Source organism: Rissa tridactyla, chromosome 14, assembly GCF_028500815.1.
Source record: "Rissa tridactyla isolate bRisTri1 chromosome 14, bRisTri1.patW.cur.20221130, whole genome shotgun sequence".
Classification (NCBI taxonomy): Eukaryota; Metazoa; Chordata; class Aves; order Charadriiformes; family Laridae; genus Rissa; species Rissa tridactyla.
In genome coordinates, this window is record NC_071479.1 from 14,301,114 (window position 1) to 14,314,929 (window position 13,816).

At 58.2% G+C, this 13,816-nt stretch overlaps 1 protein-coding gene across 1 annotated transcript; it reads left to right on the forward strand.

Annotated features, from left to right (window-relative positions):
* Positions 1–5,783: 5,783 nt before the first annotated feature.
* LOC128917653 (adenylate cyclase type 10-like) lies at positions 5,784–10,312 on the forward strand (the record flags this gene model as incomplete). Its single annotated transcript, XM_054221000.1, has 7 exons — positions 5,784–5,805; positions 6,092–6,196; positions 6,335–6,366; positions 9,108–9,137; positions 9,251–9,372; positions 9,964–10,040; positions 10,131–10,312. Coding segments are annotated over 7 exons (570 nt in total), but the record flags the coding sequence as incomplete, so codon positions are not given.
* Positions 10,313–13,816: the final 3,504 nt, after the last annotated feature.

Consider the following 13,816-nt stretch of genomic DNA (forward strand, 5'->3'; position numbering starts at 1 on the left):
AGGTAGCTTTTGCTAGATGTATATCCCAATGTTTTAAAGTCCCACCACCCATTGCTCTCAGTGTAGTTTTTAACGATCCATTGTATCGTTCTAGCTTCCCGGCGGCTGGTGTGTGACAGGGGATGTGATATACCCACTCAATGCCATGCTCTTTGGCCCAGGTGTCTATGAGGCTGTTTCGGAAATGAGTCCCGTTGTCCGACTCGATTCTCTCTGGGGTACCATGTCACCACAGGACTTGCTTAAAAGAGCAAAAGGTGGTGGGCTGGCTGCCTGCAAAAGCAGCCCCACAGCCACAGCCTTCTGCGTGGAGGCAAGGGGGAGGAGTGGGAAAGGCTGCTCCACAACTTTTCAGCCCCCTGCCCTGAAAGCAAGGCTCTCGTGTGCGGGTGAAGGGGCTGGTGGAGTTCCTCTTAGAAAACCACTGGGGCCAAGGCGTCTGGCCTTTCCAGTCCCTCAGCTGAGGAGTCGCCAGCAGCCAGGGACACATCCAGAGGTAGGAGGAGGGACTGAGGGTTCTCACAGCCAGAGCAGAAAGCTGGTGGAGGGCTTTGGGTGGGTTTTGCTTTAGGTGTTGTCCACTTCCCACAAGTCACTTGGCTACACGAGTTTTTGCTTTCCAGATTTGCCTTTGGAAGAGCAACGTGGCCCTGCTGGGGAAGGTGATGTAGAGCACCAGGCCAAAGCCTTCCTGGACGCACCACCCTCTCTGCTCGTCCTCCAGAAAGCAGCAGGGGTAGATGCGGTGAGAGGACGGGAAATGGCAAAGGTAGGGCAGGTCCACAAACCCTGGGACAAGGCGTCTCATCTAGGAGGAGGTTCCCGATGAGTTCAAGGAGCTGCTCTGCCTCTTCCTGATATTTTTGCTCTGTTGGATTTAGGTAGGGCGTCCCTTGCCACCTGCTAACGCCAACATTTCTGCTTTAGGCACCCGCCGCTTTGCCTCCAACTGCCCCAGAGACCACGGAAGATGCCCCAGGATGCGCACAAGAACTAAAGAGCCTTTCCCGGGAAAGACGGTTAAAGGAGTCAGCTTTGCTTCCATCAAGACGTGATGAATCCAGTTGATCCTGCCTTTACCTATCTAAACCCACTGGGGGATGGAAAGCTTTGCAGGCTCCCTCCAGGAAACTGAAAACCCAAAAGGAAGAGAGAAGAGGCCTGGGATGAGGAGAGGGAACGCTGGCAAGAAGAGGAAAGAAGGAAGAGCGCAAAAGATGGGGACGGAAAAAGAGGAGGGAGAAGCCCAGGTGTGTCCCAGGCTCCGCTACCCATCTTTCCCAGCTGGGGAAACTGCTCTAAGGCAGTCCAAGGGGCTGGCAAGGGAGGGCAAGGGACGGTGCTGCGCAGGGTTTGGGAAGAACTCCACGGCAGCTCCCCAGGGGCTCCCCATGGAGCCCTGCTGCGTGGCACAGGGGCACTGAGCACCTCTGCACACGCAGGGGCCTCTAAGGGCATTTCCATGGGGGATACGGTGCCAGAGCCCTCCCCTCGGCAATGCCCGCAAGAGCTCTCTCTTCTGGGCTACAAACTACTCCTTGTCCACTCTGTTTCCCAAAGAAAGGGCAACCAAGTCCTGCCTCTGTGGGTTCATCAGTGCTTTCCGACTCTCACTGTAGATGCCCATTTCCTTTCAGGAGCCGAACCCCTGCCATTCCTGGGCTCCCGCACCTCATGTCCGTCCACAATAAAAGGCTGTTTTCTCCCATCTGACTGCGCCTCTCGTCAGCTGTTCTGGAGTGAGAGCTCTTGTTTTGCGATGGTGCTTGTAAGCACCTGCTCTGCAACCGCTTTGAGCAAAAGAGAGTAAAATCCTGTTCCCACTTGTAACCCTTGTGCTGCGTGTCCTTGCAAGTGGTTTTGGAGATGAAAAATCCATGGCATTTCAGGCTCATCATGATTTGACTCATTGGAAAGGAAGGAGAAGGGAAGGAAAAGGGGAAGGGGAAACAAAAGGGGAAGGAAAAAGGGAAGTAAAATGAGAAAGCAAAGGGGAGGGAAGGGAAGGAAAAGGTTGGACTGCTGTGCTGTGCTCCCATTGGTCGAATGTGGAGATTGACAGTGGCAGCGGGCCAATGGAGCGGTGCAACCCAAGAAGGAGGGGGCGGGCGATGGGGCAGCGGTGGCCAATGGGCGCCCGTCGTGGGCGGGCCGGGCCGGGGGAAAATGGCGGCCGGCTGGAAATGGGAGCGGGGCGGTCGGGGCGGAAAGCAGGGCCCGGCGGGTGGTTGGTTGGGCTGGGCCCGCGGGGCCGCTGCGAGCACGTGGTGAGGCAGCTGGAGCATGTGAAGGTGAGTGGGCGGCCCCGAGGGGTGGTGGAGGGGCCGGTAGGGCCCTGAGTGGGGCTGTGAGGGCTGAGGGGGGGCATTGACGGGTGGGAGGGGGGTGTCTGGGCCCGGCTCCCCGCAGGGTGCCTTGGTCCTGGGGGGTTTGGGGTGCGGTGCCGGCGATGGCGGAGAAATGGAGCCTGTCAGGGTGGTAAGAAAGCGATGCTCGGGCCGTGCTGGTGCCGCCCCGGAGGGACGCGGGGCCGGGCCCTCCGCAGTTTGCCAGCGCTCCCCGCAAAGTGTCGGTGGGGCCCTGGGTGTGCCGGGCTGTGGGGTGTCTGCTGTCCCTCAGCGTCGCCCAGGGGGGCTGCAGAGGGGGGCGAAGCAGAGAAGGGAAGCAGAGAGGGGGAGCCGGTTTGTGGCCTGACCCGGAGAGTGGGACTCGTGCTGCTGGGGCTGGCAAAGGGGCTGGCGTGGCTGGTTTTGGGGCTGAGAAAGAGAGGGAGTTGTGTGGCTTTGGGCTGAGGAAGAGGGCTGGAGATGAAATCCGCGCCAGGCCCCTTCTCTCTGCGCGGAGGATCTGTCCCAGCCCCGCTCCTGAGGGGCAGAGGTGAGGTGGGGGTCCCCCATCTCATCCCCCTTGGCTGGGTGTGACAAACAGGCTCATTTCTCCTCTCTTCTTTTCCCAGCGTCACCTTCTGCGGCACGGCAAGAAAACCCTGCATGGCTGATTCCGCTCACTGCTCAGGTAGTCGCATGCCTGGGGCGAGACACGTTTGTGAGTTCCGGGTCGCTACAGATCTTCCCCGTCAAAGCCGCAGAAAAGGCAAATTTGCTGCCAGTGCAGAAAAGCTGATGAGAGGTTTTGTGCTTGTTTTTGTGCGGCTATTTAGTCGTTTGAGGACCAAAGGCCTCCAAGAGAAGCGTTATAAAAACAGGTGTTTTTATTAATACTAAAGTGAGAAGTGTAGAGTAACGCGAGGAATAAGTGCATTTTTTATTAGCGTCGACAGCTCTAGATTCGCCAATAACAGCACTTCAAAAGCGCTCGTGTCCGGGGCGCTCTGAAAACCATTAACTAATTAATCCGGTGCCAAAGGCTGAGAAATCATTTCAGGAGCTCAAGTCTTGGGATGTTTAATGAAGTGAGATGGAGCCTTTCAAGTGGCGGTAACGTGATGCTGCTGGAGAAGTTGTTAGAGGAGAGCAATTAGTGCTTTCCTGGGAAATACGGGCCGTGTTTATTACAGCACCTCACGTACGCATGCGTCTATCCTGCCGCAGCTGTTCCCCCTGTCCTGCCGCAGCTGTTCCCCACTCGCCTTCCTCACTTCCTCTTCCTCACCCTTTCGGGCACGTCAACATCGGCAACCAATTCCAAGCGGAGCTTCCCGACCTCCAGGACCCAGCCCGTTTGGAAGAGGAGGAAGAGGGAGCGTCGCTGGTCTGGAAACCCTGGGGCGACATCGAAACCAACCCGGAGACGCAGGAGAAAGGTTTTTCTAACGCTTCTCTTCCACTTTCACCCCACCCAGGGATATGATGGGTTGAAAATTCCACCTTTTTGGGCTTCTCTCCCTCCTTTTCTTGCCCGCCTTCATGTTCGAGGGAAGGAGATGGCTGGGTTTTGGTGGGAGAGTGACTAAAGAATAACGGGCGACGCTCTCGGCAGCGTCTTCCATGAAAAACGGGCGTTTGGAGCTGTCCCACCTCATCTGCGGCGCCCTCGGGAGAGGGGAGTTTTCTCTCTGAGCTTTTAAAGTAGAGCTATTTGGGATATCGGACTTTTTTCTCTGCCTTTTCCTCATCTCCGGTCTCTGCTGCGCTCGTCCTGTTTTCCCTCCCTCTCCTATCGCCCCTTTTCTTGAGGAAAACTTGACTTTTTCTTGGTTTTCGTTGCATTTGTAGTTACAAACCTGCTCCATTTGGCTTCTGCCAACACCAGGCCAGGGGGACGGGTCAACCTGGAGCTCGCTCTGCATTGCCTGCACGAGGCTCAAGGCGACGTGCTGGTAAGAAGCGGCAATTTCTAATTAAGAACGGACTTTGTTACTGGTTTGAGCTGGGCGTCGCTCCGAGTTTTCTATTGCGCGGGCCGGAATCTCTTTGCTGAAGGTGCAGGAGGTTCTTGGGTGATGCCTGTCGCTGCGTTAACGTCTCTTGAGCTTCCAGAGCCCTCTCCTGGTGCATCACTAAGGGTTTGGGATGGAGAATAGAATTACGCCCAAATGAAGGGATGTTAGCTAAAAGCCAAGGTCTGCCCTCGGTGAGCCCCGAGCGGGTCTGCTTTGCTCCCTCTTCTTCGAAGAAGGGCTTTAACACCCCTCAGCATCTGCTGCGTCGCCACGAGGAGTGAGAATTTCCCTTTTGTCTCCTCCGGAAGAGGAATTTAAGTCTTTTTTCCCTATGAAATCTTGCAGGAGGCGGCAGAGAGGCTGCATGGTGGGCCGCCTCGGAGACCCGAATCCCATCCCCTGGCTGATTATCATTACACAGGTAAACGAGGAGAACAGATCCCGGCATTCCTTTTGCTCCGATTGAATTGAGTCTTAAAAATATTCTTTTGGGGTGGGGAAAGGAGAAGTTTTAATCCCTTTCTGGGGCTTTTGGAGGCGCGGGATGCCGATTCCAATAATTTGCGTGTCGCTGGTTAATTCCTAGGCTCAGATATTTGGACACCGGTGGAGGAGCAGTTGTTTAAAGAGGCTTTTTACATCCATAAGAAGAATTTTCGCCTCATACAGAAGCAGGTATAAAGCCGTTAGAGCGAGGCGCAGCTTGTTAGCGTGGGCAATTTTAACCCAGAAAGTCATATTTTGAGTTGCGTGTTGGAATCCTGTTCTTAGGACGCTTCTTCTTGCTAAAAAACCACCGGTACAAGGCCTATTTTTGCCCTAATGTGTGACCACAAAGGAATATTTAATACCTCTGGGAGAAAATACCAGAGATATTATAAGAATAATGACAGTTTAATGACTTGCTTAAAAGCACCGAGACCGCTAATCCCCCATAGGCTAGCTGGCTATGAAGTACATATTTTCCCAAATTCAGACAAGAGAGTTCTAGAAGTGCAGTTTTCCCCAGCATTACAAGAGAAGTTAGTGCTGTGTCGCTCACAGCAGGACACCGGGTAATGGCGGTGACAGACGGAAGATGTCACTGCGAGCCGATTGTGATGCGTGAGGTGAGTTGCCGGGCAAGTGATGACCTGCAGAGGAGGCCGCCGCCTGGTGACTGTGACCACCCCGGGAAGGCGGAGGGCTAGTCGCCCCGCACAGAGGCCCCGGGCTCAGTGTGCAGCTTGCACTGTGCAGTGAGGTCCTCGTCCTCCTCCCGGCTGGGCACGGCCGTCTTCTCCTGAGGTACCCCGTGTGCCACAGGGCGCTGACGATGGCTTCTGCCTGGGAGAGGAATCGTCACTACGGGGACCTACAGAAAGCAGTCGCTTTCCTCCCCTCGCTCCTTGCTGATAGCTCCCTCAGGAGCAACGACACCACTCAGAGTGTCCACGGAGTGCTGCTCTTTGCGGATATCTCAGGTGGGGGGAGCAGGGAGGAGCAGCCACGGACATGAGCCATGTGGGGACACAGCAGGCCCTTTGGAGCCCCTCAGAGTGGTCATCTTGTCACTGCTGAGGTCTTCTGCTGGGACGCCCACAGAGAGCGGGATGGGTGACCTTGGGCGGTCCATCATGGCTGCCACCAGTGCGGAGCTGGCACGGGAAGGTGTCCCCTACAGGCTCTCGGGCCGGGCATCGTGGAAACAGCTGCCAGGTCTTTTGGCCCACATGGGCATTTCCTGATTTCTGGATGTCCCTGTTCCAGGTTTCACTGCGTTGACCGAGAAATTCGTGCAGAGGAGCGGCGTGGACAGAGGCACTGATGAGCTGGCGCAAACGCTCAATGAGTACCTGTGCGACATTTTGGAGGGTAGGAGCCGTGCTGCAGGACTGTGTGGCATCGGGCCGTGATGGTGGAGGGTGGAGGCAGCCTGGCAGAGGGCCTTGCTCTGTGGCTTCTGGAAGAAGGTGTCCACATGACTCTGCCTTTTCTTCCCTCTGTCCACAGAGTTCCTGATTTTTGGAGGAGACATCTTGAAGTTTGCTGGTAGGTTCTTGGGACGACGATGACCTTGGGCACTGAGCTGTAGCATTTAACTCCTGTGGCGGCCGTTTGCTCTGCGCTCCTTCTCAAGAGGCTCTGTGCAGCGCCTTGAGCCAGCTCTTTGGCCACGCACGCACCCCTCCAGCAGTGCCCTCTCTCCAGTGCTGCAACTGCGGAGGAGCGCTCGGGACAGGGGGTGTCACCGCTGCCAGCCGTCTGCTGCTGTGGCTGGCCCGGGATAGGAGAGGTGTCCCGGTGCCCAGGACATGGTCCCCCAGGACGATGGCCTCCCACAAGCCCATCTTCCTCCGCACGGCAGCTGGTTTCTGCTGTCTCTGCAGAACCAGACCGTAGGTCGGGGAGAGTCAGGTCTCGGCAGAGCCTTTACCTTCCCTCCCTTTCCCCAGGAGATGCTGTGCTGGTGCTGTGGAGAACACCACCCCAGGAGGTGGCCAGGACCATCAGCCTGGTGCTGCACTGTATCTGGCAGATCCAGAAGTACGGAAGGCGTGACACAGATGTGGGGCAGAAGATCCAACTGAAGATAGGTACGGGCGCTGTGCCAGACGCAGCTGTGTGGCACTCTGCCATGCCACAGGGTGCTTCTGGTTTGCTGGGCTTCTGGGGCAGGCAGCTGGGGATGACGCCTGGCGCACTCAACACATTCTCAATGTCAACTCGGTTCGTCTATTTCTAGACGCCTGTTTTAGGGACTCGTGTCAGCGTCTCCCCCAGGAGGAGGGAGGATGCTCTACCCCTCCGTAATGCCCGTCTCCCCGCTGGGCTTCAGAGGAGCTTCTGAGCAGCCGAGATGCTGGGGGCTGTGGAGTTCCAAATGTTCCTGTGTCAGTTCTGCTTCTCCTTCTCCCCAGGGGTCTCTGCAGGGACCATGAGCCTCCTGGTTTTCGGAGATGAGAGCTGGCAACACTTCTGCATTTTTGGCCCGTGCCTGGCTGAAGTTCGTGACGCCGAAGAGGTTGCGGGTGCAGGTGAAGTTGTCCTCTCGGCAACCTGCTGGGAGCTCTGTGAGCAGCACCGGCTGAGGACCAAGCATCTCGCAGGCACAAGAGCTGTGCAGGCAGGTGGATGGGACGGCCTCGAGAGCCATTCTGAGGGCCTGGGCCTGGCCATGAAGGAGGGAGGTGTCGGAAGGCTGAGGAGATGAATGTGGAGAGAGTTGTAGGTGGGAAAGCGGGCAGGCAGGGGAAGGTCTTGTCCTTCCATCTCAAGGGTAACCGTGGGCTGGGCTTTCTTGCTTTGAGGGGTCAGGAGGCGCTGGGAGGGTTTGAGCCCCAGCAGCAATGTCCTCTGTGGGCCATGGAGCTGTGGTTGCTTGGAGATGGGCATGCTTGGAGAATGGCTGTCCAGCTCCGGTGCTTCTGAGGAAGCACTGCTGTCCCATCCAGCCAGGTGGGCTACTTCTCCCCTTCTCTGGGCAGTGACGGTGGAGGGCAGGCTCTGTCCCCTGGGAGTCCTGGGGAGGCCAGTGGCAGTGCTTTCATTCTGTGTGTCTTCAGGTGACGGGCATGGATCCGATGCCTTGGTCCGAATGCCAAGACGCCTTACGCAAGCTCGTACAAGACCCAGTGAGACACCGCTCAAAAAGGGAAGGTGAGTGCCCACTTCCCCTTGCTCTGTGATTGTCCCGAAAGGTGGGGCTTTGCTGCTTCAGGGGCCAGAGAGGAACCACCTCCTCCCTCTTCCCTCTGTCCGTTAGCACTCAGGCTGTTGGGCCTCCCAGGGCGGTGGCTGCTGCCGCCTCCTCCTTCCAGGGGAGAGCTCTGCCCTCAGCATCTGGAGGTGGCAACATGAGCAAGCGCAGAAGACTCTTTCTCCCCCGGTTCCAGGGCCAGGCCCTGCTTTGCAACAGCTCGTAGTCCCGTCCACCCAGCGACCACCTGCCTTTTCTCTCCTCAGGTGCCATGAGGCCTGCTCTTCTCTTGCCCAGTGACCTGAACGCCGAGGATGTGCTTAGGAAGTACATACCAGTCGCTGCTCTCGGGAAGGTACGGCAAGGCCACCGCTGCTGGGGGCTGCATTTTCGGAGGGCAGAAGAAGTGGTGCCTTGCAGAGATGGAGCTCTTACGGGAACAGACCAATCAAAGAAAATGCGCCCTGCGATGACAACGCAGGGAAACTGAGCCCGGGGGCACCGGTGCCGCACCATTGTCTGCGTTGTCCTCAGAGAGACATGGGTGGCAGGAGGAGGACTCCTGTCCCTCTGTCTTTTCCGTGGCTATGGTTCTGGGTGTGCCGCGGACACGATGGTGGGATAAAGGGGAGATTCCCCTGAAGTCCCTGGAGCATCCCTGAGGGTCTCCCCTCATGTCCGTACCGGTCCCCAGATGGCGTGTTAGCGGAGCAGCCTTCTCTCCTTTGTCATTTGTGTTATGACTCGGCGTCTGCCTGCCGCAGGCTGGGCGGCCTGCCCGCCCTTTTGCACTGAGAGGAGGATTTATCCCTTCCTCTGCTATTACCCGCTATCGCCAGCACGCCTGCTCTCCCTCGGTACTGGTGTGGGCAGTAAGAGCCCGGGAGAGCAGGCTGGTGAAGCCGTCGTGCTCTTGTCTTCCAGCTCGATGCAGGACTGCCCATGGATCTCCTCTCTGAGCTACGGCCAGTCACCTGCATCTTTGTCCAGCTGCAGCTTGCTGCAGGTACCAGCTCGGAGCATCTCAGCACCGTCCTCAAGGAGGCCAGCAGGGTGATGCTAGAAATCCTCTCTCCTCACAAGGGCCACATCAACAAAGTCCTCCTGTGTGATAAAGTGAGTGGGGGGGAACGGTGGCCTCCCCCAGCGCCAGAGGGTGGGCAGTGAGCGCGAGGGAGAGACTCCCTCTTAGGCGCTGTAGCAACATGTTCCACATCTGTCCTGGGCAGGGCTGCACGTTCCTCTGCGTGCTGGGACTCCCTGGAAACAAGCTGCCCTGCGAGAGCCTTCACGCCCTGCAGAGTGCTCTGGAGATCTTCAACTCGTGCTCCACCATGCTCAAGGAAACAGAGTGAGTGTGTGGCGGGGGTCGGCGGGGTGCATGCTGCCTGGGACGGCGCAAGGGGGCTTCCCAGAAAGAGATGTGCCTTCTAGCTTGCTCTCCCTTGTCCCTGGCAGGAAGGAGGCAGTGCCCTGCGAGGTGCAGGCAACCCCTGGGCTCAGCCCACGGCAGCCAGACGGAGTCCCTCCAAGCACACTCTGCTGGCCACCGTGCTGGAAAGAGCCCTCGTGAGGGCCAGAGGCCGCTGCGGCCAGAGGCAGGCCCTTCTGGGCCACTGCCCCATGAACGGGGATGGGGCCCAGCCACCTGATCCCAAGTGGCTGTCATCGCCAGGCGGTGACATGGCGGGCGCCTTCTTCCCTCTCTCTTTGCTCACAAGAGGGCTGTGGCCCTGCCCGTGCTCTGCCCCTGCCCCTTGTCCCTTGCAACCTGCAGATGTTGCACCCCTGAGCTCTCCACGTCCCCGAGACCCACGCTGGCAGGGCAGCACAGCCGGTGGCCCAGGCTGGCACCGAGGGGAGGTGTGGGAAGGGATGAAGCCAGGCGGGCAGGACTGCGCCTGGGGCGCTGCTCAAGCCCTGCTGTTTCTCTGTGTGCCAGGACAATGTCTGTGGCAGTTACCAGAGGGACGATGTTCTGCGGAGTCACTGGCCACCCGCTGAGACACGAATACACAGGTATTGGCCTGGAAGGGTGCCGCGGGGCTGGCGGCACGGGCCACACCGACGCATGCTCTCTCTCTCTAACGCGTGCTCTCCCTCTGGCAGTCCTTGGCCAGAAGGTGAACTTGGCTGCCCGGATGATGGTGCACTACCCTGGGCTGGTGTCCTGTGATGCAGTGACCTACGCCGCCTCCCGGCTGCCCGCTTCCTACTTCAAGGAGCTGCCGGAGAGAGAGATGAAAGGCCTCAGCCAGCCTGGCCCTGTCTATCAATACGTGGGGGTCACCGAGGAGAGGTGAGTGTCCTCTGAGACGGTCGGAAGCCCTGGCGTGGCAGGCTTTTTGCCCCTCTCCCCTGCTGTCTCCAGCTGCTGAGAGAGCAGGAGTGAAACCACAGGGATGGGGAAGGTTTGTCTGTCTTGGTAGACACAACCTGGCCTTGTGGGCTGGGTCTAAAGGGCTTTGGGCTGTGCTTTCCGTGCTGTGCTTGCTCCACCACGTGCCCTGGGAATGCTGACCCAAGGAGTTTTCTGTCCCAGCTGCTCCGAGCAGGAAGCTTTGGGCCAGTCTGGTCCCCATGGGGAAACGTGGACCATCGGGACACTCTTCCTCAGGTCTTCCTGCAGAAATCTCAGCTCTTCTGGGCCAGGATTTCACCTTCCCTTTAGAGGACGGTTTGAAGGTTACCACTGCCGTCTCTTTGAGACTGCGGGAAGACTTGAGCCAAAGGTGCCAGGTGCTTGGCGTCCCAAGCCCTTCAGGGACACAAGTCCCCCTTTCAAAGACGCTTGGTGTTCTTGGCCAAAGTGGTAAAGCTGTCTCCCAGCCAACAGCACGCCCTGGCTTCTTTCACGTGTCTTCTCCTGTTTCTCTGGGTTTGGCCTCTGGGGATGGACTCTTGATATGTTCTTCTGTCCCACCGTGGCCGCTGGGCTTCTTTACGCTTGAAGCTGTCGTAGCGTGTCAGCTTGAACTTTGGCTGGGAAAGCGTGCAGGGGATAACAGCCTGCTCCAGAGAAAAGCCGGTACCCGAGGAGCACCTCCTTCCCTACCACGCCAGGCTGCTTCTCTAGGTCCCCTGGCTTCTCACCATCTCATTGACTTGTGTTGTCTTTTCCCCTGCTTGTAGCATCTTTGGCGTGGGTCTTACCAAGAAGAGGTCGGAGTACGTCCCCTTGCTGGGTAGGTGGAGAACGCCTTGCTCTTCTGAAGCCCAGGTTCTTCCCCTTGGTAACTTTTAGTGCCTTGCTGGGAAGGGAGAGGCTTTTACCAGGGATGGTGTTGCCTGCAGCAGCCCTAAGAAAGCGCCGCCTGTCTTGGTCTCTGCTTGCTTGATATCTTTGGGTGGAAAACGAGGTGGGGCGCCTGCTGCTCCCTGCTGTCTTCCAGAGCTGGTAGGAAGGTTGCTTTCAACTGTGGAGCTGCTCACAGCCTGGGGGCTAAACTGATCCCTGTCTTTGGGGTCAGGAAAGAGATTTCCTTCTGCCAAATCGATGGAGAGTTTTGACGGTGGGTTCTCCTCCTTCTACTCCTCAGAGCTGCTTTCTTGGCAGCATCTGGGCGAAGACACGGAAATGTCAGGAGGCAGGGGATGCCTGTATTCACTCGGGGTCTTGCCGAATGTTTTGGGCCCTGTTGTGGGTTAACCCCGCTTGGCAGCTCAGCCCCACAGAGCCACTCGCTCCCCACAGTGGGATGGGGAAGAGAATCGGAAGGGTTAAAGTGAGAGCACTGGTGCGCTGAGATACAGACAGCTTAATAGGGAAAGCAAAAGCTGCACACACGCCCAAAGCAAAATCAGGCATTCATCCACTGCTTCCCATGGGCGGGCAGGCGTCTTGCCATTTCGAGGAAAGCAAGGTTTCATCACGTGTGACGGTGACTTGGGAAGACAAATGCCATCACTCCGAATGTCCCCCCTTCCTCCTTTCCGCCGGATTTTCTTGCTGAGCACGGCGTTGTATGGTCTGGAATAGGCCTTTGGGCAGTTGGGGTCAGCTGTGGCGGCTGTGGCGGCTGTGCCGCCTCCCAGCTTCTTGTGCACCCCCAGACTGTTCGCCAGCGGGGCAGCGTGAGCAATGGAAAAGGCCTCGACGCTGCGCAGGCGCTCTTCAGCCATAACTAAAACCTGGTTGTGTTATCAACAGCGATGTTTGGTCACAAATACAAAACATAGACCTGTACAGGCTATTGCTGAATAAAATTAACTCTAGCCCGGACCAAACCAGAACGGGACTGGCGACGCTGCCTTAGCTACTGGGAGGTGCTGTGCAGCTCACGGCACAGCGAGGAGATGCTTTGAGTCTGTTTGGGACGCAGCTGCCTGAACCGGCTGCAGTCATCCCTTACAGTCTCGTGCTGGATCGCTGCGGGGAGTCGCATGGGGCCGGCAGAATCTCCGTGCCTGTGGGATAGGGGAGAGGGCGAGGGGGCTGCGCTGTGGGGCAGGCAAGCAGGTGGCCCCGTGACTGCTCTGAGGAAGGCAGAGGTGCCCAAGCGTGGACGAGGAGGTGGGAAGGAGGCCTGGGTGCCGGCAGGCTGGCCGATGTGGTAGCGGGGAGGGAAGCTGCGGTGGAGGGTGCCCGCAAAAGGGACGGCTCTTTGCTTTTCAGCACGCCCCCAGCAGCTCGTTCTCTGGTTTGTCTTCGCAGGTCGGAAGCAGGAGACTGACCTCTTTGTCAGCTGCTTGAACGCCTATAGGGATTCAGGCCAAAGGAACATCCTGGCGGTTGAGGGCACGATGGGCTGTGGAAAGAGCCACTTACTTGCTGAACTGGCCTCTCTAGGCCAGGATGCTGGCCACAGGTACAGGTTTTCCACCTGTAGCTTTGCGACGCTGCCCCTGCCCATCCCCTGACAGCTGTGGAACGCTCCAGCCCCTCTGCCAGGGTACCTGGCCCTTGGACTGCAGCCTCCCGACAGAGCCTCCTGGAGACACTGCCTGGGAGCACCTGCGTGCTCCGCTCCCGCCTCTGCCTCTTTGGGGAGTTGGAGGTGGCTTCTGGAGCCACGGCCTTTCCTCCTTCCCCCCTGGGTCAGGCGCAGATAGAAGGAAAGAGCCCAAGCTCAGTGCTTTTCATCCCACTCCAGACCCCAGAGACAGCAGGGCTGCCTGTCTCAGAAGCCCTGCTCGCCCTCGGCGTGTTTCCCAGGAGGAGCACGGGGCCTGTGCTCTGGCAGGCAGACCGATAAAGTCTGGAGCCCAAAGGCAAACCCACCACTTGCTCCGTTCTTGCCTCTCAGCCCCGTGAGTTCCTCTGCAGGGGGCACGTAGGGAGACCTAGGCCGGCGCTGCAGAGACACAGGCTCTGGACCCGGCTCTCCCGCTGGCTTGGCAGCAACTGCCCCTCTGTGCCCTTTCTCGTACGAGGAGGGAAAGGCTTGGCCTTCTGTGGGAAGCGCTTGGAGATGGGGGGCTGAAGAGCTCCCCCCAAAGGGCACCTCCGCCCCTCTTGTCTTAGAAGGCTGGGGCTGTGGGGAATCTCAGTGCCTTTTGCTTTTGCACCGCAGGGTGGTTGCCCTGGAACTGCTGGAGATCGACATGAGGCAGCCCTTCTCTGCCATCCGCATGCTGATGGCCAGGGCCCTGGGCCTCCAGGACTGTGAATCGCGCGGCGACAGGCAGCGCGTGCTGAAGACAAAGCTGCAAGGGACAATCGAAGAGAGCAGCTACTGCCTCCTCAATGACATTTTCGGTGTCAAGGTGAGAGCCAGAGGCCCCTGTGGACGTTGAGAAGGCCTTCTCCTGAGCTTGTCTGGGTCTGACCTTGAGTGGGCACGCTGCTGGGAGTG